The sequence below is a fragment of the Pollicipes pollicipes genome, unplaced genomic scaffold (assembly GCF_011947565.3).
Source record: "Pollicipes pollicipes isolate AB1234 unplaced genomic scaffold, Ppol_2.1 Scaffold_7025;HRSCAF=8324_pilon_pilon_pilon, whole genome shotgun sequence".
Lineage (NCBI taxonomy): Eukaryota > Metazoa > Arthropoda > Thecostraca > Pollicipedomorpha > Pollicipedidae > Pollicipes > Pollicipes pollicipes.
The window spans coordinates 65,378-89,847 of NW_023596980.1; the positions used below are offsets into that span (position 1 = coordinate 65,378).

Sequence of the window (24,470 nt, forward strand, 5' to 3'; positions counted from 1 at the left end):
TTAGACTGAAATTATAGGTTTGAGTTTTTGACACATCATCGTCAGTAAAAGTATTACCATGGATTTTCAAGATCGATCTAGCAGATTTTCTAATCACATTCTGAACCGGAGGGCTCACCTGTGGTATATTCCGCAAATACCTGTGTTATTTGTAGAAAAGATGAAGGCACGAGTGCTAGATTCAAAGGATTACGTCTCGGAAAAGCTTTCTTTTCCTGGAACGAGCAAAACATGGCATCAGAACTGATACTTCATGTCGAAGCGCTCCAGTGCGTCTCAAATATTCCACTTTTGTGTTTTCTCTTCAGAGGAAGCGCAGTCTCACAAAATAAATTAGACGCTAAGTGGAGGAATGCTGGCTGAACCTACGCCACACCCAATCCTTACAACCGAACAACACGTGTTTCTCTCCGGCAAAAAACGTATTATCCTGGACCAAAACCGCATTCTTCGCATTGAAAAAGACCTTAGCTCAGAATTTAGGCAACTTTTCAGAATTGATATAATCCTGTCACCCTCCAAACAAGAAAGAACACCGCTGATGTCCGACCATAACGCTGGGAACTAAAACATTCATCACAGATTATCACCACAACTTTTCTGCCTCGCATAGAGTTCACGTAAATCTGAAAACATTCGGCATTAGTCTTCAGCATATACGGATACTTCAAGGAAAATGTGTAACAACAACAAAACGCAGAATATATGAGACAAGTCTCATTTCCTTTACTTTTTATATTCATTTGTGGGCAGCATTAATCCTCTCAACAAGGCAACAGAAATACACGTGAGACAAGATGTTTAGATCCATATGTCAGCAGGTTGTTGCTTGACTCACGACACGTGCACGAGCAGCCTGGCTCTCATACAGCTGCAGTTTGAATGCTACACGCCCTACAGCTGTATCCGTGTCGCACAGTTGGTCGCAAGAGGCAACCGGCGCCCCCTTCGTTGAATTGAGCCAGGTGCGGACTACACGAACTGAACTTCTGATTTCACCCGCAGGATGGCGGCAGTATCGACTGAGTCTTATCACCCAGCTGCCTGTGTGAATCATGGCTCATGGGTCGTTGAAATAGAAAAACGGCATAGCATTGTTGTAATTTATTGGGCCAGAGCGCCTTGTACTCACCCAATCCTTTTGCAACGGACAATAATATGTGAGATCACTCTATACCTACTTACATCTCGTAGCTATCGTGTTTATTCGAGAAAGCAGTTTGCCATTCGCCAACGTTTGTAGATAATACACTCTTGACGCAAAAACAATGATTGGTTTGCTTCCAATTTGCAGCGAAATTGGTTCTCCAGCCAGCACATGTACATATTTGCAAAGAAACATCCGAGCGGTGATACCATAGCGACACCATGTACATCGCAGCAGTTTTCCGTTTGGGCAGCGGAAGCGTGCCTTTGTCGTGCAGAATCGGAGCATCCGTTTCGAGAATGGGTCGTGACGGTTTCAATGGTGGTAAGGCTTGGTGTCTTTAGACGCAGTCGAGTGTAATTTGGATTGTTTCATCAACAGTCGCGTTTGGGAAATGACTGTCTACGCTTAATGATGCAAGTAGACCGGTGGGATTGCAAAACCTGATTTTGCCAATTAATTGTCCTGTGGGCTGCAAGCTATCCTCTGCTGGTGTGTAGTGTTCAATCATGCTATTTAAAGTTTTTGCCAGCTGATAGGTAGCTGTTGGGATTTTAGATATATGTGGTCCCAGGGTTGCCCATTTCATGGCTTTATCTTCAGCTTTATATATATATATATATATATATATATATATATATATATACATATGTGTGTGTGGGGTTGCAACGCGCCATTACGGGATGGGTGGTCAAGTACGGATCCTTTGTCCATTGGAGTGATGTGGGGAAGCTCTCACCCGGCAGGTAGCCACAATTCAGATGTGTTAGACCAGCTGCGAACTAATCACCACCCTTCAGGTAACTTCAGTGGGGCGATTTTGCTGGCCGGCACCTACATTTCGCAGAGAAAATGGGCGTTGTCATGCATCGTTTTGATTTGGTATCAATTGTATAGCTAGTGTATAGTTTTGTATAACAGTAAAAATTGTATAGTATTGTATAACATTTTCGTGTTGTGACGAGATTGACCGGCTTACACGCCATCATGTCACATGGAGGTTCCCTGCCAAATATTAATTACAAATATTGTTGTCGTCAAGAGCTTCGTTGAATGGAAATGTCCCGTTTCAGTTGGTCAGATAACATCCCCTGGAAGAGGTATGAGTGTTTTTAAGAAACGCATGACTTGAGTGCTTCGCTGTATTGCAACAGAGCAGGTCAGGTCACGAAAAGCTTGATAACAACACATTTACACGTTTAAATAGGCAAACGTTCTCATCGGGTGACTAATACGCCGCAGCCTTGTATGCCGGGGCGGGATGGCTGTAAGTAGGCTTGTGGGCAGGCTTGTAAGCCGGAGTGGTAGCCTTGTAGGCAGGGGCGGGGTGGTACTCGGGGTACTGGGCCTCTCCCTCGTAGGTGACCTCAGCGTTATAGCCGCCGTAGTGGTCAGCGACGTACTTGACGTGCTGAACACGGCCGTCGGGCAGATCCACCGAGTAATATCCCTGGGTGTTGTGGCCATCGCTCTCCTCCTTCTTGGCGAAGTTGGTGCCGGTGTACTGGTCGTTGACGGCGTAGTCGTAGGCGAACGGCTTGGGCTCCTCCTTATACTGGGGCTCCGGATGGTAAGAGGCCGGCTTGTAGGAGGGGGCCGGCTTGTAGGAGGGGGCCGGCTTGTAGGAGGGGGCCGGGTGGTAGGGGGCCGGCGTGGGCTTGTGCACCGGCGTCTCCGGAGCCGGGGCGGCGGCGGCGACAGCCAGCACGGCGGCAACGACGAAGATCTGAAATGCCACAACAGTTGTGTTGTTAATAAGCGAGTCGTTTTGACATTTTTCCTGTTTTACAATGCAGTTTACAACCATGCTTCTGATACAACGCATCTCAACAGGGTTCCGACCACGGCATGTCTTCCAGAGTGATCTCTGACAGTTGAAAAACACTACCTCAAACACCTCCTTCAAGCCACTACCTGCATGCTGTGTTTTGTGGTCGAGTACGCAGTGAAACTGGTGCCTGCTTCCACAGTGCTTTCGTTTTTATAGGCCGGCCGCGAGCCGCCGATGTAAGGCCAAGGACAGGAGCCCACTGAACGGGAGGCCCCGCTACCACAGGCTAGGCTGATGAATTAGCATGGAGACTTGGCCGATCCCCGGGACACGCCCAACTTGTGGCAAGCGATTTTGGCGCCCTTTAAATTCGGTCTTTCCTTACCCATGACTTTAGATGTGGGTGTTCCATTGAAAACGTACGGGCACATATTCAGTTTGATGATGAAGAGAATGTAATTGATGACGAGCGCGCTGTTATACATTCAGGTGCCATGTCATGCGTTAATGTGCCAAAGTTGATTTTGTTGGTTATATATACTTCTACACACACGTGTGCATATATACATATATTTCTATATTTAGATATATATATATATATATATATATATATATACATATATATGTATATGTTGATATTTTGTGACACTTTTGGCTTTTGCATGTTGTCTCTAGTTTTCCAGCAGTTTGGGTAGCCGTTTTGTGAAGCATTCTTAATGTTGAAGTACCAAGGAACTTTTTGCGTTCTACCAAAAATTGCCTTGAAAAACTTCTGATGTAAAACTTTCGATTTCATACGGAATGTTTTTGCATCAATTGAGCCATATAACATAAACACTTTATATATAAGCACTATAAACGGGCAAATGCATACATTTCCGGATGCTCATATTAACAAATTTCACGCACCAATTTTTAGCAAATACCTCACGTTAATTTCAGGGATTGTGACATACCAGCCTAAATGTAACAGAACCTAAAAGAAAGAAAATCTGTTCTGTCGGGTTCTGTAATGCCAAAACCAAAGGCAACCCATTTCGCAAGTCTCAGCCCATGGTCCATCTTTAGTATATCCACACAACACCATGAGAGCCATGAAACGTCAATACTCGCAGCACTAACTCCCTATGTCTCATGCGCACCATGGCCACGACATTTAATATTTTGTTTGTTCTGCGCCAGATTATACACCAAACTCCTAAACCATTGAAATACTGCTGCCAGGTTATCGCCAGTTGGACAAATGTGTCATAGCTGACCGTTGCCGCCATCTTTTGGATACTGTGTAACCGATGTTGCGTATTGTATGTTCATTGCCATGTATTGGCACTTATCATCGGAACGTTTGTATTTCTAGCGCAAGTTTCTCTTCTCTTGTTTACGTTTTACCCTATCGGCTAGGTTGTAACACTGTTTTTGCCCTACAACGCTTCCGGTACAGTATACCAGCAATCTGCCCCATGTCGTGACGGACTCAACCTCAATGATGCAACTGTCGGGAACAGGGAATAACCGATACACTTCTGAGTGTAACAAATAGGTACGTTTGCTCCTCACCAGCTGCTGAGAAGCATCACATGCAAATGCATACAGCGCTTTAAAGTGCGGCGCCGGCATACGTGCCGCCTTGTCTTTCTTTAAGACTCCAAATGTATGAAGTCTTGGTGTCCATAGGGCGTCACTCGTAACCATGCTCCCATATCCCACTGATATGGTGATCTATTACGTATGCTGTTATGAATACGTCAGTCATTTTTTAGATGTTTGGGTGCGCTAAACGTTTTCTGCACGACCAATTGCATTTTGGCCAGCGTCGTTAATAGTTTTATTGACTGTTTCCACATATATTCCGTTCTTTTCAACGCCATTAAGATGTCGATAGCTGTGTTAGTGTGGTTTGGTGAACATGGCTGAAGTCGCCCACAGAGGCACAGGAGACTAAAATAGGTGAGTTTTGCTCTCTGGTACCGAGACACATTACTGACACTTGGGAGGCTACTGTGAGGGATACTTCTCCGACTGTAAATATACCCAATTTGCAGATTCTTGTTGATGGAAGCTTAGGGCGGCAATGTTCTTAATGGTAGCCACCGTTAAAACATATCACATGATGTCTTATACCATCCCTGATAACTTGAATGCAAGATGCGTTAAACGGCAGGGTCAACACTCCCGGCTCCTTTCTGCTTGTTTTCTGCGGCATTGAATATTGTCATTAATGTTTAAGATACCTGTTAGGAGAACTCACTGAACACACACTTCCAGCCCTTTATTTCCCTGGCCAACCCTCACTCTCCACGGGAGGGACATCTGAACGTTCGGGTGAGCCGCTCGCGCGCTACCACAAAATGTCCGACCGCCGCCGGCCACCTGCTACTGTGCAAAATGTCTGACCGCCACCGGCCACCTGCTACTGTGCAAAATGTCCGACCGCCGCCGGCCTCCTAAAACACTGCTTGACATAAAAGAAAATCTACTACTAAATACAAAAATCCCAAACATATTCCCCGCCTTTGGATTGAAACGGCTTTCCTAAACAAACAAGGCACTGCACCACACCAAACTTGGCCTGGCGGAGAATGAGGGGCGAGTGATGAACGGCTTCACTGATCGTCACACAGTTCTATGTCGCACAGCCGCTGGACTGCCCGGGTCCTCAGCTGGCCAGCTTTAGTTCGGACCTCAGCTGACTTGGTGACATCGTCCCTCCTTGGATACAGCTTGGTAACTACCCCGATCACCCACTTCATCCTAGGGACTTGGTGCTCCCTGATCAGGACCGCTGACCCCAGCCTCAGCTTACCGTGGGACCTAAACTCGCGGACCGACGGAGGTAGGGTCCGCAGATACTCATTCCTCCACACAAGCCAGAATCGGTTCAACCGTCTCTCGTGCACACGGGCTCTGTCAGACAGCATCTTACTGGACTGCTCACGGACTCTTACATCATGCTCACAGACTCTGCATCCTCCAGCACCCTGGCTTGGAAGCCGGCACCAACACTCTGCCCCCTACCACCAAGCAGTTTTAGGCAGCGCACAGCACTGTGACGTCCTCCACACTCCGCACACACCTTGTCACACCTGCGAGCCACATGTCCACTTCTCAGGCACCGAAAGCACAGCCCAGCCTGCCCGATAGCATCTCTGCGCTCTGGTACTGGCAGGGGCTTTAGCTTCAGACACACCTCAGGCTGATGTGTCTGCCCACAGAAGCCACACGCTGGTTTGGCTCCTGACTGCAGAGCTGCTGCTGCTGGTGTCCTCCTCTGCCCCTCTCTCCAGCCATAGGCACTGGAACGCTCCCTGCGCTCCATCTCAGCCGCCAGGAAGCTCATCACCCACGCCAGGTCCGCTTCCTTGCCTGTGCCCTCACGAACCCAATCCAGCTTGATGTCAGGGGATAGCTTAGACAGGATAAGAGGGACAAGGATTACACCATACCTGTCACCTCCCACACCAAGTGACTCCAGGCTGCGGATGTGGGTTAGGAGGCAGCCCTGCAGTTCTCTCAGGGACTGATGGCTACTGGATCTGGCTTCTAAAAGTGGAAGAAGCTGCTGGATGTGGGAAAAGGTTATCACTTCCTTCCTCCCAAACCTGTTCTTGAGGAGGTCACATGCACTGACATAGTTGGCACCAGTCAGGGAAAGACCCGCCACACAGTCCTGCGCCTCCTTCTCCAGCACCGACCGAAGATAGGCAAACTTGGTCACATCAGGCAGCTCCGAATTATTGACGGACACCTCAAAGCTCTCCCAAAAGGACTGCCACTTGAGGACATCCCAACTGAATCTCGGGAGCTCCAACTTTGGAAGCCTCAGATGCTCCTCCCCGCTCAATGAGCTCACTGAGCCAGCCTTACTGTTCGGCTGCAGGGCTCCACCAACCTTATCCAAAACCGACATCACCCCGTCTCTCAGGTCGGCTGCACCCTCAATATAATTAAGTATCTCTTCCTCTGTCTCGAAGCACAGCTCCACCTCAGACTGGGCCTCATCCAGGAAGTGGAGCCTCTTCTCGCAGCCAAGTTTAGCGGCGTGAAGTGCATCTTGATCTGGTTGTTTATGTTCCAGAATTTTCTCAAGTTTCCTCACTGACCTGGTCAGCCAGTCACTAGCTGCTGTTCGCTTCTTGAAAGCATCCGGGCTTCCACCCATCTTGACATGGGCACTCGGAACAACTCAGCAAAATAACAGATGCTTAAACTTCAGTTCACTACTTCCCGGGTTTGGGCATAACAAAATGTGAGAAAAACTCACTGAACACGCACTTTCAGCCCTTTATTTCCCTGGCCACTCCTCACTCCTCTCGGGAGGGACATCTGAACGTTCGGGTGAGCCGCTCACGTGCTACTACAAAATGTCCGACCGCCGCCGGCCACCTGCTACTGTGCAATATGTATGACTGCCGCTGGCCTACGAAAGCACTGCTTGACATAGCAAATCTACTACTAAATAAAAAATCCCCAACAATACCAATTTAATTTATTGGAATTCTAACAGACTCGGTGACGTTTCGAAATGTTTTCATCACTGCGTCATTGTTGTTTACTTCCAGTGTCGCGTAATCGATTTTAGGAAGATGAATAATGAAAGCAGGTGCAAACCAGCTTCGATGGGTAATGATTCATCCGCTATACGCAACACCTCGCACTGCATGCTAGCAATACTTGTCACAAGCCCTTTACAATGAGTTGCCTGCGCCAAAAGACACCACACTTTTCCAATTTGGGGTGCGGGCTATTCAGCCATATTTTGGCTGGCTCGGGGTTTTAGTTGCAGACAATGGCTGTGGTATTGACTTGACGTTAGGCGATGCATTTAGCACTAGTTCCTTTGAAGCTGTGGGCTCATGACGCCTGACTAATTGATTGGCTACAAATTGGTGAGGTCATACGATTAATTGAAAATGTACGTGACGTTCGGTCGGTTATGTGGCCTAACCACGATAAGTGTTCAGGTGTTGGGATGAAGTGTGCAGACAAAGGATGCGATCACAACCTCAAACAGATTGTTTGCCTGTATGTTCGTGTGTTCAAACCTCCAAGCGTTCCTCCGACACCAAAACGCGACAAAGGATCGCGAAATGGGTGGCGCCATGTGGTGTGGCGGCTTGACGGAAACATTCTGGTGCCGGTCTGAGATCGACCGGTGGCGCGTGGCATTTGGGCACGTCCCGTTGGACACCTGGATGTGCAGTCAAGTCAGTTCGCAGTGAGTGAGCTCATACGGTCCGATCATTCTGTGAATGATCTCAGAAGAGCAAGAAGTGGGAGAGCTGCGAATCGCCACCAAAGAAATGAACAGTTTTGCGTGCCAAAAATAAAAGCCCAACAAAAATGCTCACAAATAAAGGAGTTTCACTTGGCACGCTACAAGTCATTAAGATATGTAAGGATCCGAAAGATATTCCCTGCAGAATATGCCGACCTGACCGCCTGGTAGCACTGGAGCTGTGAAGGACCTACTTGGAACGATCTGAGTTATTCCAGACACGAGAAGGAGCTTCCTTTCCCAGTGGCTTACCAGAGAAGTTGAACAAAATCGTGCATTGATAACCACCATCCAAGCAGTTTCGGTGTATTTATTTTTCAACACATCACCTCTACTGATCACCGAGAATATTTTTCTGAAAATAATTGCTTCAATACGTCTTAATCGTACTGAAAACTTCCGGCTGTATTTGTGGCGAAAGTATTGCACGCAAAACCTGTGATAAACCACCTCGTGGTTAAATAACATACTAATGAAATTTCTTTCGGTGGGTTGTTGCTTGGCTGTTGTTGCAGCGGCATCACTGAAATTAGCTCACTGGACAACGCAAGACGGCTTGAGTAAAAACACGCGTGGCTTGAGTGCTTCGTTTATTACAACACAGCGGGTCAGGTCACAAAAAAGTTTTACATCAGCATTTGTGCGTTTAAATAGAAAACATTCTTTTTCATTTGACTAGTACGCCGCCGCCTTGTAGGCCGGAGCGGGATGGCTGTAGGCGGGCTTGTAGGCCGGAGCGGCAGCCTTGTAGGCAGGGGCAGCAGCCTTGTAGGCAGGGGCGGGGTGGTAGTCAGGGTAGGTGGCCTCTCCCTCGTAGGTGACCTCAGCGTTGTAGCCGCCGTAGTGGTCAGCGACGTACTTGACGTGCTGGACACGGCCGTCGGGCAGAGCCACCGAGTAATATCCCTGGGTGTTGTGGCCATCGCTCTCCTCCTTCTGGGCGAAGTTAGCTCCGGAGTAGTGGTCGTTGACGGCATAGTCGTAAGCGAACGGCTTGGCCTCCTCCTTGTACTGGGGCTCCGGGTGGTAAGAAGCGGGCTTGTAGGACGGAGCAGGGTGATAGGGCGCCGGTTTGTAGGACGGGGCCGGGTGGTGGGGCGCCGGCTTGTAGGACGGAGCAGGGTGGTAGGGCGCCGGTTTGAAGGACGGGGCCGGGTGGTGGGGCGCCGGCTTGTAGGACGGAGCAGGGTGGTAGGGAGCCGGGGTCGGCTTGTAGGCCGGGGCCGGGTGGTAGGGGGCTGGCTTGTGGGTCGGAGCCGCGTGATGAGACGTCTTGTGCTCCGGGGCGGCCGCGGCGGCAGCCAGAACGGCGGCGATAATGAACACCTGTAATGCCATGAAGGTTATGTTACGGATATGCGATAATAATCTCAAATAATTTCTCAACGGCTTTATTACATTCCATTCGATATATGGTTATTACATTAGGCTCTATTACAGTCGGCATATGCAATGACCACATCCGTCATTCAATTCGCAGCTCACACCAAAGAGCACTGAAAGCACATGTAAAAATACCGTGGTTTGTAACACGCCGCCTTTCTCAAAGCCAACACAAATCCGTAGGCATTCGCCAAACGGTAGGTTTTTTCTGGTGTTGGCAGTTTTGGTGACATTCATTTCGGTGCCCATTTGGCTTCGAGATACGTCGCTGTAAATGACGATTCCAGAGCCTGCACGGCATCTGCGGTGCAGTAATGTCATTTAGGGTTACCTCAGGTATACCTGGGCCATTTTTCCATGACTGTGATGTAGGGATGCTTGGCCATACTTAGTTTGGAGGGAAAATGCACGGTGCTTGCTGGGAAAGGACACAACAAACGTCCATTTTCAACATCAGCCTCATGGAAGAGACTCAATATGCACCAAAGCCAGCACACAACTGCTAGCTTTATGATTCCGTGACTACGTTAAACACATTGGCCCAATGCCGGTGGCAAATGACTCCGTAGCATCCACCAGCGCACTTGTCCAGCTGTATGCTTGGTGACACCTACCTTCATGCTGTGTTGTTTAGTGGCCGGGTACGCCGTGCAACTGGTACAGACTCCCATAGTGTTTTTCCTTTTGTAGGTCGGCCAAGACCAGATCTTGGCCTGAGGTCACGGCCCGCTGCGCCCAGTCATTGGCTGGCCCACATTGTTCTCCTGGTCGGACCGATGAATAAGCGCAGGACCCATGGCCACTCCAATGGGCGCGCCCACTGCCACCGGCTTGAACCCGTGGCCGGAAGCTTGGAGCCAGCTCATTGCCAGGCAGCTGCCCGCAAAAATGGAATGTGGATAACAGATTGGCGACAGCGGTGGGAAACTGGGTTTTGTAATAAATCGCGGCAATTCTTAGCTTCATGTATCCGCTATAATACATTTACCAAGACCGAGCGTCGTAGCCATCAGCGCCACTACACGGATGGACTTATCGTAGGGGATCGCTGTGCTCCAAACGACAGCTTGTTTGAACGCCGCTTTCATGTAATATTCAGCTTATCTGGTGAACGATTCTGTCACAGTAGTTTCGATCAGGGGTTTGGTTGTTCGGAGGGACGTTGATAGTACATTATCTGCCACCGGCTTGAACCCATGGCTGGAAGCTTAGAACCAGCCCAAATCCCAGGCAGCCGCTCGCGGAAGTGGGGAAGGTTGGTAACAGCTTGCGTACAGCCGCTTGAAACACGTGTTTTAATCGACCGCATCAAAGTTATGATACATTGTTGCGGCCGCTCAGAGATATTTTCAGAAGCATGCGCGCTCTGCGTGTAATAAACACTGCGTGTCTGGACAGATATTATTGAGTTTATTTTGTTGTAGACTACAGCTTTCATGAATGGTCTTTCGCGCCTCATACATTTTATCGGGTGCAGGGCACTGCAGTTTTAGACTGAAATTATAGGTTTGAGTTTTTGACACATCATCGTCAGTAAAAGTATCACCGTGGATTTTCAAGATCGATCTAGCAGATTTTCTAATCACACCCTGAACCGGAGGGCTCACCTGTGGTATTTTCCGCAAATACCTGTGTTATTTGTAGAAAAGATTAAGGCACGAGTGCTGGATTCAAAGAATTATGTCTCGGAAAAGCTTTCTTTTCCTGGAACGAGCAAAACATGGCATCAAAACTGATACTTCATGTCGAAGCGCTCCAGTGCGTCTCAAATATTCCACTTTTATGTTTTCTCTTCAGGAGAGGGGCAGTCTGACAAAATAAATTAGACGCTAAGTGGAGGAATACGGGCTGAACCTACGCCACACCCAATGCCTGCATCCGAACAACATGTGTTTCTCTCCGGCAAAAAACGTATTATCCCGGACCAAAACCGTATTCTTCGCGTTGAAAAAGACCTTACCTCAAAATTTAGGCAACTTTTCAGAATTGATGTAACCCTGTCACCCTCTCCGAACCAAACATTAAAGTACACCGCTGATGTCCGACCATAACGCTGGGAACTAAAACAGTCATCACAGATTATCACCACAACTTTTCTGCCTCGCATAGAGCTCACGTAAATCTGAAAACATTCGGCATAAGTCTTCAGCATATATGGATACTTCGAGGAAAATATGAAACAACAGCGAAACGGAGAATATATACGGCAAGCCCTATTTCTTTTACTTTTTATGTTCATTTGTGGGCAGGATTAATCCTCTCAACAAGGCAACAGAACTAAACGTGAGAGACAAGATCCATATGTCACCAGGTTGTTGCTTGACTCACGACACGTGCACGAGCAGCCTAGCTCTCATACAGCTGCGGTTTGAATGCTACACGCCCTACAGCTGTATCAGTGTCGCACAGTTGGTCGCAGGAGGCAACCGGCCCTCCTTCGTTGAATTGAGCCAGGTGCGGATTGCACGAACTGAACTTCTGATTTCGCCCGCAGGAGGGCAGTAGTATCGACTGAGTCTTATCACCCAGCTGCCTGTGTGAATCATAGCCCATGGCTTGTTGAAATAAAAAAACAGCATAGCACTGTTGTAAGTTATTGAGCCAGAACGCCGTGTACCCACCCAATCCTTTTGCAACGGACAATAATATGTGAGATCACTCTATACCTACTTACATCTCCTAGCTATTGTGTTTATTCGAGAAAGCAGTTTGCCATTCGCAAACATTTTCAGAGAATGCAGGCTTGACGCAAAAACAATGATTGATTTGTTTCCAATTTGCAGCGAAATTGGTTTTCCAGCCAGCACATGTGCATATTTGCAAAGAAACATCCGAGCAGTGATACCACAGCGACACCATGTACATCGCAGCAGTTTTCCGCTTGGGCAGCGGAAGCGTGCCTCTGTCGTGCAGAATCGGAGCATCCGTTTCGAGAATGGGTCGTGACGGTTTCAATGGTGACAAGGCTTGGTGTTTGTAGACGCAGTCGAGTGTAATTTGGATTGTTTCATCAACAGCCGCGTTTGGGAAATGACTGTCTACGCCTAAGGATGCAAGTAGACCAGTGGGATTGTAAAACCTGATGATGCCAATTAACTCTCCTGTGGGTTGCAAGCTATATTCTGCTGGTGTGTAGAGTTCAATCATGCTAGTTAATGCTTTTGCCAGCCTAGGTAGCTGTTGGGATTCTAGATATATGTGGTCCCAGGGTTGCCCATTTCATTGCTTTACGTTCAACTTTTTAGATATATATTTTTTTATATTTTATGTACATATGTATATAAATATTACAAAATATATATCTATATGTGTGTGTGTGTGTTTGTGTGTGTGTGCGTGTGTGTGTGTGTGCGTGTGTGTGTGTGTGCGTGTGTGTGTGTGTGTGTGTGTGTTTGTGTGTGTGTGTGTGTGTGTGTGTGTGTGTGTGTGTGTATGTGTTTGTGTGTGTGTGTGTGTGTGTGTGTGTGTGTGTGTGTGTGTGTGTGTGTGTGTGTGTGTGTGTGTGTGTGTGTGTGTGTGTGTGTGTGTGTGTGTGTGTGTGTGTGTGTGTGTGTGTGTGTGTGTGTGTGTGTGTGTACTTGTCTTTGCGGCGAAGTCGGGACAAACGCCCGCTAAACGTACGCCAAGTGGGGACCGTTCCGAAGTCGGGACCGAAAAATCGGTCCCCACTTTGTTGACCATTGGGTGATGCTTCTCAACTCATCAGACGACGCTCCTATCAATCTCAGACCGGTCCCCAGGAAGTGGGGTTTAATCAACTTGTGTTTATCCGCTGGTCACGTGACCACCCCTCGCTTTACACAAATCCGCCGGCCGCCACGGGAAGATTCCCGCGGAAATGTGCGACGTCATTGTGTGGCGCGCGCTAATTGGCTGAACGCAGTAGTATCAACCAATCAGGAGCCGTAATCATGTGATGGACAAAGCAATGTTTGGTTATGTTGTAAGTATCATTTGTAAAGATGGCATACTTCGATTTTTTCATAATAATTTAAATTAAGATCGAAGGAACTTTATTTAGATGGTCATATTTTGTTCCTTGGTTGTTAAAAAACCATTCGCTGGCCGGTGCTGCTATCAGACAGATTATGTAAGTACCAGATCAGTTACCTTACCTGGTGCCGTTCCTTCAAGGCCATCCCTATTCCCACGAACCGACTTCCGCGTTATCGTGACCGGTACAGGAAGGAAGTGCGATTAAGAAATAGCAATCCGTGGAGTGAGGAATCGGTTGACAAACTCAAGGCGAGTATGAATTCATATTTGTTGTAAGAAACGAGGCTCGCACAGTTTATATAATAGAAGAGGTGGCTCTTTTGTAGGTTGTGTGGCAAGCCAGCAGTTTGATTGTGAAGCGATTAGTCGCAGCTTCTGTCGTCATTGCAATTCAATAGGCATAGATTATAGTAAGCTCATTGAATCCATGCACAGGCAGATCCAAAAGTTTGTTTATGGGTTATCAGCAGTCTGGGGGACAGTGTATAAATACTGCATGGTTTTTGAAACTCAGATTTTGGTGATATATGCCTCTCTAGCCAAGTTAAAATGGTATTGGTATAGATGTGTACCTTTTTCTGATTTATCTTTAACTTTAATATGTTACTCATGTTATTCTGTCATGCTTAACATTACTATGATGATCACTTTATTGCAAACCAATTATTAAGTTATTTTCCCATACCCGATCTGATATGAGAAACCAGTGCTATGTTGTGCCATGTTTGGTTAGATTGCGTATTGTTTGGTTTGAGTTGTTAGATGAGGTTAGGTCAGAAATGCCCAAAGTAATTGTCAAACCCACTTTTCTTTGAAAATGGGGAAGGGTATGGGGTATTCTCCAGGACTTTTGCCGCTAATGCAAACACTGAAAGTTTCTTAAATTTTCTCCTATTCATAAACGTGTGCCAATTTTGCACCAATTTCAGTCATTTTTCTAAAGCACAGACTGTCCCCCTTGGGGTCCACAAGTGGGTATTTTAAATGGAATATGGCTGTGTCTTTGAATACACACATGCTATTAAATAAAGACTCATGTTTATTACTTCAGGGGTTGACAGAATCGCCTCCTCCCCCTTGCATGCACCAGTTTCCCATTATTAAACCAACTAAATAGTGCCTGTGTCAATACCGAAAATTAGCTGCACCTTTGTGGCCCCTTGTCTGTGTAATTCATGATCATTAACAATCATTGTGGACATTACTTGCTATTGCAGCATCAAGTCTGTGACAGGTTCAAGTGTCCATATACAGTGTGATTTCATATTCCTATTGAGCCAGTAAGAAAGCTTGAAGAAATTAATTAACCTTCAACGTGGGGAATAGAACTGAGATAGTCGCTTCGTAGACAGTGTTAGCCCCCCAACCTGCTGCTCTGGTTGAAAGCACTTTCCAGCCAAAGAGCTTTGAAATTCAGAAATTGAAATGAAATTCACATGAAAGAGTGCAGGGAAATTGTGCTTATAGGCCCATCAGCAGACACTACATAATTAACCAATCCTGGGCAGAATAACAGCCTATTAGCTCATCAGCCAATCAAATTGATGCTTCTCCACCACTTTCAGCATTCATTGGATGAGCCACAGTGTTGGAACTTGGATCATTTTCTGTTCTCTAAGAGGACCAAATGATTTTGCTCCCTTCAAAAAATTACCTTTTTTGGTGAAGTTAAAATATGTGTTAAGAATATTTCTTAGGGTGAACTATTTCCTTTTAAGGGAACAAAGTTGCCTGATTTGTTAGCAAGATTTATCTAACATGTGCACACATGTCTGACATTTTATTGTGAAAATCAGTCTCTGCGAGGTCGTGTTTCTTTTTTTAAACCTCTGAAATGGGGTATTTTGTTTTTGCATTTTAGTTGTTCTGGATTGCTTTAAAAACACTTCTTCAGAAATGAAAGGAACTGTATCATATTACCCATTAAGATAATTGTATATGAATATGGAACCAGATGGGAGTGACTGAAATGCTTGTTCAATTTTCACTGCTAAATATGCTGCAACTGTGGGATCCTAATGGATCTTGGATCTGTAGGATGTGTATTGCATTGGGATTCTGTGAATGTATTTGCATGAGATCCTGTGTATCTTGTGTCTTGAAATTTTGGTTTGTAGTAGCATCTTGCATATCCCAGATCCCGATTTTTGCCACCGCACAAGTCTGGTGGGAACTCAGGGGGTCCCTTGAAATTGCAGTGTTCTTTGTGTTCCAGAACCATGAGACGGAGGAAATTCTTTTTTACTCGTGTACAGAAGAGGAAACGCAATTATCAGGTAAGGCTAGTGGAGTCAACAAACATATTTGCCCTGCAATGGTTGTACTGTTTCATGCCACTTCAGGTCGCTATATAACAATTACAGTAAGCGAAGGCTATCCCTTACATAGCTCTCAGTTTCAGACCCAATTGGGAGTATATCCCCTCGCTTAGAGGAGTGTCAAAAATTGATTCAACCAGCTTAGTTCTTGAATCAGTTCCTTGCTGCCAGTGGAGGAACATTTCAAAAGATGTATAGGTACGACTTTCGTGGAACTGTACAAGTCTGACTGGAACGTGATGGTTTCCAGTCGCACGCTTGGCACCCTGCATGAGAGGCGGTGGAACAAGGTTGAAAAACTGCCAAAAAATGACGGTGTACTGCGCCTGCAACTGGAAATAGACGGTGCCATGGAGAAAGTGAGGGATAGCTTGCAAGAAACAACCAGTCTGGTCAACTACGGCAAGCTGGCTCAAGCTGCACTCACTTCGCTGATCTTGTTTAATCGGCGGAGGCCTGGTGAAACAGAACGACTGACGGTGGATGATTGTCGGCCGAAAACCTACGAAGTTACTAAGGATATTACTGATGATTTGTTTGTGCTCGAACGCGAACTATGTACAACCCTAGGTCACGTAAAGATACGCAGAAAGCGAGGAAGAGAGGTCCCAATGCTCCTGAAAGGCAGGATAACCGAGGTCCTTGACCTTCTGGTTGCCTCCAGAGAGGTTTCTGGCATTCATGAAAGTAGCCCGTACGTGTTCATTGGTGATGCAGCCAAGGACGCCCGGCCACTGAGTGGGAGCAAGTGTATTTCTCAGTTTGCTGAGCGTGCAGAAGTTGTGAATGTGACAGCTACATCTATGCGAAAGCATATCGCAACAATGATACAACTTTTGCATTTGAGCGAAACGGAGCTGGACGTTGTCGCAAGGTTCATGGGACATGACATCAGGGCTCATCGGGAATATTACCGCTTGCCCGAGCGGACGGTGAATGGCGCTTAAGTCAGCGAGCTGCTCCTGGCAATGAACAAGCCTGGCAGTGCATACGTTGGTAAGGCGTTGGAAGAACTCGACCCCTGCACAAGTGATGAAGACAAGAGCGTGGTTAAAGACCTGGGTGAGAGCTACGACAATGAGGCGAAAAGACCAAAACGACAAATGGAAGAAAGTGAAGAGGAAAAAGGAAAACGTAAACGGCAGAAGACGGAATGTGATGTGATGCCTGCAAGTGGTGGACGTGATGATCAGGGCTCACCTTCCACTAGACATTCCACTAACTGCCTTCCTGTCCCCGAGAGAAAGATACGAAAGATCTCATGGACCGTTCGTGAAATGCAAGCAATTGAAAGTCAGATGTCCAGGTCTATGAGCGACTTGACCTGTCCCGGTATGGCCGATTGCATCGCCGCTTTGCACGCCGAGCCAGATTTGTGTCGTCGCTCCTGGACCGACGTGAAGTACTGTACATATAACCTCGTCGTAAAACATAGGCGTAGCCTGAATCTGTGAGGCTAGTTTCACCATGCTGCAGTAGTATGCAAACAGTCAAGGGCGGCCACCCGTTGAGGCCGTTCTTTGACCTGTGCTCAAGGTTTTACCAGCTGCATTGTTCAGATCAGACTAGACCAACTTAAGCGTTGGTGGCATGTGGAAAAGTTCTTGACATAAGCTGTCTTGTGTTGGTGAACTCGAGAGCCGCTACGTAATATACCAGCATATTACCAGTATGCTCACGTTTTTCTCGATACCTGGGGCCACACGGATTTGTGCTTTAATGTGAATAATGGAAGTGAGCGCAATGCCTTTTCTCAATGCCTTCTGCAGCACCATGAAATGTGAAACATAATATTGGATCATCTGGCTATAAATGAAGCAGCGCTCATTTTTGGTGTTCATGGATATTCACTGAAAACTAGATATCCAAATACATTTAAGTTAGTAGAACTTTAATGTTGAATGACAGAGTAAAGAGAGTTCATTGCATTATTCTGCGGCACGCGATGTGAAAGAGCAAACGCCCCGCGCATGTAACATCGTTTTAAAATAGTCGTAGTACGGACATTTAAAATGTCTGTTTGAATACCATAGTTGTCTGTACCCATTGTAAACATGACCATGTCGTGTATACCTTCATCTTCTCTGGAGCAAGCGTATTGTGAAGTATGCGTCGTTTAACGCGCTCACCGATACTGGAAAATACATGTTTCGCTGTCTGACATTTTTGAATGCATAATTTTTTCTGGACACTGCAACAGAAAAATGACCCTGGGCGCGGCGTACGATACTACATTATTGTGCTCCGTTTATCGTAATAAAGAACGGAATTAAAGTGCTGCCAACGATTTTGCACGTTTTTTTGCGCGTGGGTCATTATTCGAGTGTGCTGTAGCCCAAAAATTACCGGTGTCATGACCGGCGTCATTTTGGTGTTGCGGTAATGTTTTACGCGGTGAAAAGTTTTTATATTGTTTTACTTGTATATTTCATTGTCTTTTTATATCTTTGATATGTTTTAGTACCTACTTACCAATGAATGAAAAATCTAATCTAGCGTCTGGAAGGATTCTTGGGGCACAAAGCAGGGAAATTGTTTATAATGTGTATCAACATTTTGTCGAAGACTGGGACATGAAGTTGAAGGCGGGAGACGACGACGCCGTCCGGGAGAGTCCATTATTAAGAACTGCAGCTGTAACGGGCGTTGGGAAGACCACAGTCTACCGCATACAACGTGAAGCCCAGAATGGTGCCAGACTGAAATCTCCAAGCCGATCCCGACCAGCTGCAGCAAGACCAAGGGCGGATCTAGATCCGTTCGATGTTTGCGCGATGATGAGAATGGTGCACCAGATGTACATCGATGGAAAACATGTTACTCTGGACACCATCACGGATGCTCTTCACGAACAGCTCGGCGTCACCATGTCTAGATCCACCGCAAGAAAACACCTACTCGCGAACGGATTTAAGTACGGAAGGATCGACAAGTGCGAGATCCTGATCGAGAAACCTCATATTGCAGCAACGAGATGCCAGTTCTTGCGGGAGATGAGGAGGCTGCGTAGAGAAGTTCCCGATAGCAAAATCATTTATACCGACGAGACATGGTATAATCGGTACGATATGGAGGACTTGGCGTGGCTGGACGGCAATCAAATTAACGGACGGAAGAACGCCATTGGAAAAGGAAAACGTTTTATCATAGTCCATGCCGGCTCTTCAGAAGGATTTATACCGGGCGCACTTCTCCACCTCAGGACCGAAGGCAAGAACGCCAACTATCATACGTCGATGCACGCCGACTGCTACGCTACGAGAACTGCTACGGGAAGTGGTTCACCGAGTGCCTGCTTCCGAACGTGCCCGAGCACTCTGTGATCATCACAGATAATGCCTGATATCACTCCCGTTTGTGCCCAAAAGTGCCAACTTCTAGCTGGCGTAAAGCGGAAATCCAGGAGTGGTTGCAGCAGGCAGGTGTGACCATCCACGAAGAGATGCGGAAGGTGGAGCTGCTGGAGCTAGTCAAGTCCCAGAACCGGAAGAAGGAATATTTTCTGGACAACCTTGCTAGAGATCATGGTCATCGGATCGTTCGCCTGCCGCCGTATCACTGCGACTTGAACCCCATGGAGTTAGTGTGGGCACAGATGAAGCGCGTGATAAGACGGGGGACTTGACGGGGCGGATGGAGGAGGTGGAACGGCTGGTGGAGGCAGGTGTTGCAGCTGTCTCTCCAGAGGACTGGAGTAAGTGCTGTGGGCACGTCAAAAGGCTGGAGCAGCAGTACTGGACGAATGACGGGCTGCTAGAAGATCTCCCACCGGTTGTCGTAACAACCGATGATAGCAGCGACTCCGGCACCGACTCTGGCAGCGACAACGATGAATGAGAACAGTATGACACATCGATCATGACAAGTGTTTCCGTTTCATTCTTTTCAACTGACTTCGTAGCGTTTACGTGGATGTGGCATGTAGTTACGTGTGGGGTGTTTTAGCTGGATGTATTGTACATATATCTGCAGCTGAATACTCAGCGTTTTGTGGAATACCTTCAATAAAACTGAGCGAATTAATTTTCTGTGTTTGTTTGTTCCCATGTTATTCATGTAACAGCACCAGTTTGGAGCAATTACCGAATGAAAGTATAGCATAACTTGCTTCAAAGGTAGGCAATGAATTTAGAACGTAAAAATAATTGCCAACGAAAAGAACCCCAGTGCCAATATATATATATATATATATATATATATATATATATATATATATATATATATGTATATGTATATATATATATATATATATATATATAAATATATATATATAAATCGATTAACCATATGAACATGAAGTTGCCGCAAACAATGCAAACATCCAAAACTGCTACTGCTTCGAGAGATCCACAGTGCTGTCCTGCAGGCCTTCCGACCAATTTTGAGTTTGAAAAAAATTCAGCGTGATGCTCGTGACGAATTGATTGACCAGCTTTAATTCCGTTCTTTCTTACGATAAGCAGAGCATAGTAGTGCTCCCAGGGCCTCGTTTGTCTTCTCCCAATGCTTGTCAGTTTTGGTTTGGATTAATAACAAAAGCTGAGTGGTTCAATGCTATGAATGTATAACTCAGATTCGGAAACCCCCAGAGAGAATCGCGACGACGGTGTAACTCGCTGAGTACCCCAGCGCGGCACGGGGTGCAAGGTTAAGCCATCGATATATATAACACCGCTAAATGATAAAAACTATAAGATGTCGGATACGCCAAGCAAAATAGGAGCCGGTCCCTACATTGCGGTTTGTGTAAACCGTGACGTCATTGTGACGTCATGCCAATCGGTCCCTACTTCACTGCATTACACGGGTTCGTTTCCGTCGTGCGCAGCCCTTTAATATGTTTGCCATCGCAACCTACTCGTCTCCCGGGTATCAATGAACTTATTCCCATCGTCCTGCGACCAATGTAAAGGGGCGTTGAACCGGTCCTCGCTTCGCCGCATTTCGATGAGGTCCCGACTTCGCCCCGCAAACCCGTATAGGTGTGTGTGTGTGTGTGTGTATATGTGTGTGTGTGTGTGTGTGTGTGTGTGTGTGTGTGTGTGTGTGCGTGCGTGCGTGCGTGCGTGCGTGCGTACGTGCGTGTGTGTGTGTGATTGGTTGCAACGTGCCATTACGGGATGGGTAGTCATGTCCGGATCCTTTGTCCACTGGAGTGGTGTGGGAAAGCTCTCACCCGGCAGGGAGCCACAAGTCAGATGTGTTAGACCAGCTGCGAACTAATAACCACCCTTCAGGTAACTTCAGTGTGGCGATTTTGCTGGCCGGCAACCACGTTTCGCAGAGAAAATGGGCGTTGTGATGCATCGTTTTGAATTGGTACCAATTGTATAGCTCGTGTCGAAACTTTTTCGCGATTGTGATGAGACTGACAGGGTTACACACCATCATGTCACGTGGAATTTCACTGCCTCATATTCGTTACAAATATTGGTGTCGTCAAGAGCTTCGTTGAATGGAAATGTCTTGCTTCAGTTGATCAGATAACATTGCCCCTGGAAGAGGTATGAGTGTTCATGAAGAAACGCATGGTTTCAGTGCTACACTGTATTGCAACAGAGCAGGTCAGGTCACGAAAAGCTTGATAACAACACATTTACACGTTTAAATAGGCAAACGTTTTCACCCGGTGACTAGTACGCCGCAGCCTTGTGTGCCGGGGCGGGATGGCTGTAAGAAGGCTTGTAGGCAGGCTTGTATGCCGGAGTAGCAGCCTTGTAGGCAGGGGCGGGGTGGAACTCGGGGTAGGTGGCCTCTCCCTCGTAGGTGACCTCAGCGTTGTAGCCGCCGTAGTGGTCAGCGACGTACTTGACGTGCTGAACACGGCCGTCGGGCAGAGCCACCGAGTAATATCCCTGGGTGTTGTGGCCATCGCTCTCCTCCTTCTTGGCGAAGTTGGTGCCGGTGTACTGGTCGTTTACGGCGTAGTCGTAGGCGAACGGCCTGGGCTCCTCCTTGTACTGGGGCTCCGGGTGGTAAGAGGCCGGCTTGTAGGAGTGGGCCGGGTGGTATGGGGCCGGCGTGGGCTTGTACACTGGCGTCTCCGGAGCCGGGACGGCGGCGGCGACAGCCAGCACGGCGGCAACGACGAAGATCTGAAATGCCACCACAGTTGTGTTATTAATAAGCCAGTCGTTTTGACATTTTTCCTGTTTTACAATGCAGTGTACAACCACGCTTCTGATACAACGCATCTCAGCATGGTTCCGACCACGGCATGTCTTCCAAAGTGATCTCTGACAGTTGAAAAACACTACCTCAAACACCTCCTTCAAGCGACTACCTGCATGCTGTGTTTGTGTGGTCGAGTGCGCAGTGAAACTGGTGCCTGCTTCCACAGTGCTTTCGTTTTTATAGGCCGTCCGCGAGCCGCCGATGTAAGGCCAAGGACAGGAGCCCGCTGAACGGGAGGCTCCCGCTACCACAGGCTAGACTGATGAATTAGCTTGGAGACTTGGCCGATCTCCGGGACACGCCCAACTTGTGGCAAGCAGTTTTACTGTATAATTTTACTTTATGCCTTTTGATATTGCGCTCTCCAAATGCTTGCAAGTAGTTAGAGGACCATAAAAAGGTGCTGCTCGTCTACCTAAAAGTATCGTTCATGGCTGGGATAAGGTGGTGGCCACTGATAATCAATTTCACATTCTGTAGCCAGGGTAGTATTAATGCATACCCTCCACCGACCAGTTGCATCATTTAGTTGCTCAGCGCCTGATACATTTAGCTCACTTATGACATTCTAGGGTGGCATGAATGGGATGGGGACGACGTTATGCTAGCCTGCCATGTGAAGTGCAGAGCTGGTAGTACGTCACTATGAGCCCCAAATTTGGCGCAACAAACGTCAATTTCAATCCCTGTACTTTGGGTTTCGGATACCAATGACAAGTACTACCGGCGTTCGTCTCCCTCACCTTGCAATCATTGATAGTGCATTCTAACAAAGAAAATTCTCATGATTAAGATTAAGTGGTTATGCTGATTTGTTGACGTTTCATATTTCAGAACCTTCAGGCTAAACAATACTGTAAAAATAAAGGCAACAGGTGAAAGGCTTTCTTACCTCATGGTACAAACAACGCTAATAGCATTTCAACTAATGAACAACTAACTTGATTTATTGTAAGAATCACTTAGTTTCTATAAATCCCAAAACGGTAGCTTGCTGATGCTATCAAAACCTCCTTTAAAAAGCTTTCGATGTAAAATTTCGCTTTAATACCCAATGCTTTTCCACCAATTGGGCCATATATTGCAAGCTTGGAAGTTATTGGCGTGTTGTTGTTGACGAGAATTGCTAATATTGTTATTGACTGCTTCCTATATAGAAGCGTTCCCAGTGCAGCTCCTTCACTTCTGAGCATTTTGTTGGGGTTTTCTTGCTGGCGTGCAAAACTGTCCATTTGATTGGCGGCGATTCGCAGCTCTCCCACTTCTTAATCTTCTGAAGTCATTCACGGAGTGATCGGACCGCATGAGCTGACTCAATGTGAGCTGACTTGACTGCACATCCAGGTGTCCAACGGGACGTGTCCAACTGCCACGCGACACTAGTCGTGCACCAGTGTTCCCATCAAGCCGCCGCACCACATCGCGCCACACGTTTCGCGATCCTTTGGCGCGTTTTGGTGTCGGCGCAACGCTTGGAGGTTTGGGCACACGAACATACAGGCAAACAGCATGTTTGAGGTTGTGTTCTCATCCGTTGTCTGCACACTTGATCATGACACCTGAACACTTTCCACGGTAAGGTTACATAACCGACCACAAATCGCGTACATTTTCAATTAGTCGCATGATCTTATCAATATGTAAGCAATCCAATAATCAGGCTTCATGAGACTACAGATCCAAACCAACTAGTGCTAAATGCATCGCCTAACGTACGAGTCATTACCACAGCCATTGTCTGCACCTAAAATCCAAGCCAGCTAATGTGTAGCTGAATACCCCGCACCACAAATTGGAAAAGATTGGTGATTTTTGGCGCAGGTAACTCATTGTAAAAGGCCTATGACAAGTATTACTAGCATGCAGTGCAAGGTGTTGCGTCTGGCGGATGAATTATTATCCACTGAAGATGGTCTGCACCTGCTTTCAGCATTCATATGACTTAAATAGATTGCGCCACACTGGAGGTAAACAGCAATGACACAGCGACGACAACATGTCAAAAGGCCACCCAGTCTGTTGGAACTCCACTCAATTGAATTGGTGTATTAAAATTGACAACAATATCCAATGTCGCAGAAAATAAGTAAAAAGGGGCTAGGAGTGTTTCCTTGCCATTTTAATATATTGGCCTTCAAGTTATCGGGGATTGTGCAAAACGACATATGATATGTCTTAACAGTGGCTATCATTAAGAAAATTTCCACCCTAAGCTTCCAGTCATAAGAATCTGCCAATTGCCGCTATTTGCAGTCGGGGAATATCCCTCACAGTAGCGTCCCAAGTGCCAGTAGCGTGTCTCGGTACCAGAGAGCAACCCTCACCCATTTTAGCCTCCTGTGGCTCTTGGGCAACTTCAGTCATGTTCGCCAAACCACACTAAAACAACTAGAGACATCTTAACAG

General features: G+C 46.9%; 1 protein-coding gene across 1 annotated transcript; it reads right to left on the bottom strand.

Moving 5' to 3' along the window:
- Positions 1 to 8,173: 8,173 nt before the first annotated feature.
- LOC119108906 (cuticle protein 7-like) lies at positions 8,174 to 9,333 on the bottom strand (the record flags this gene model as incomplete). Its single annotated transcript, XM_037232451.1, has 2 exons — positions 8,174 to 8,197; positions 8,938 to 9,333. Coding segments are annotated over 2 exons (420 nt in total), but the record flags the coding sequence as incomplete, so codon positions are not given.
- Positions 9,334 to 24,470: the final 15,137 nt, after the last annotated feature.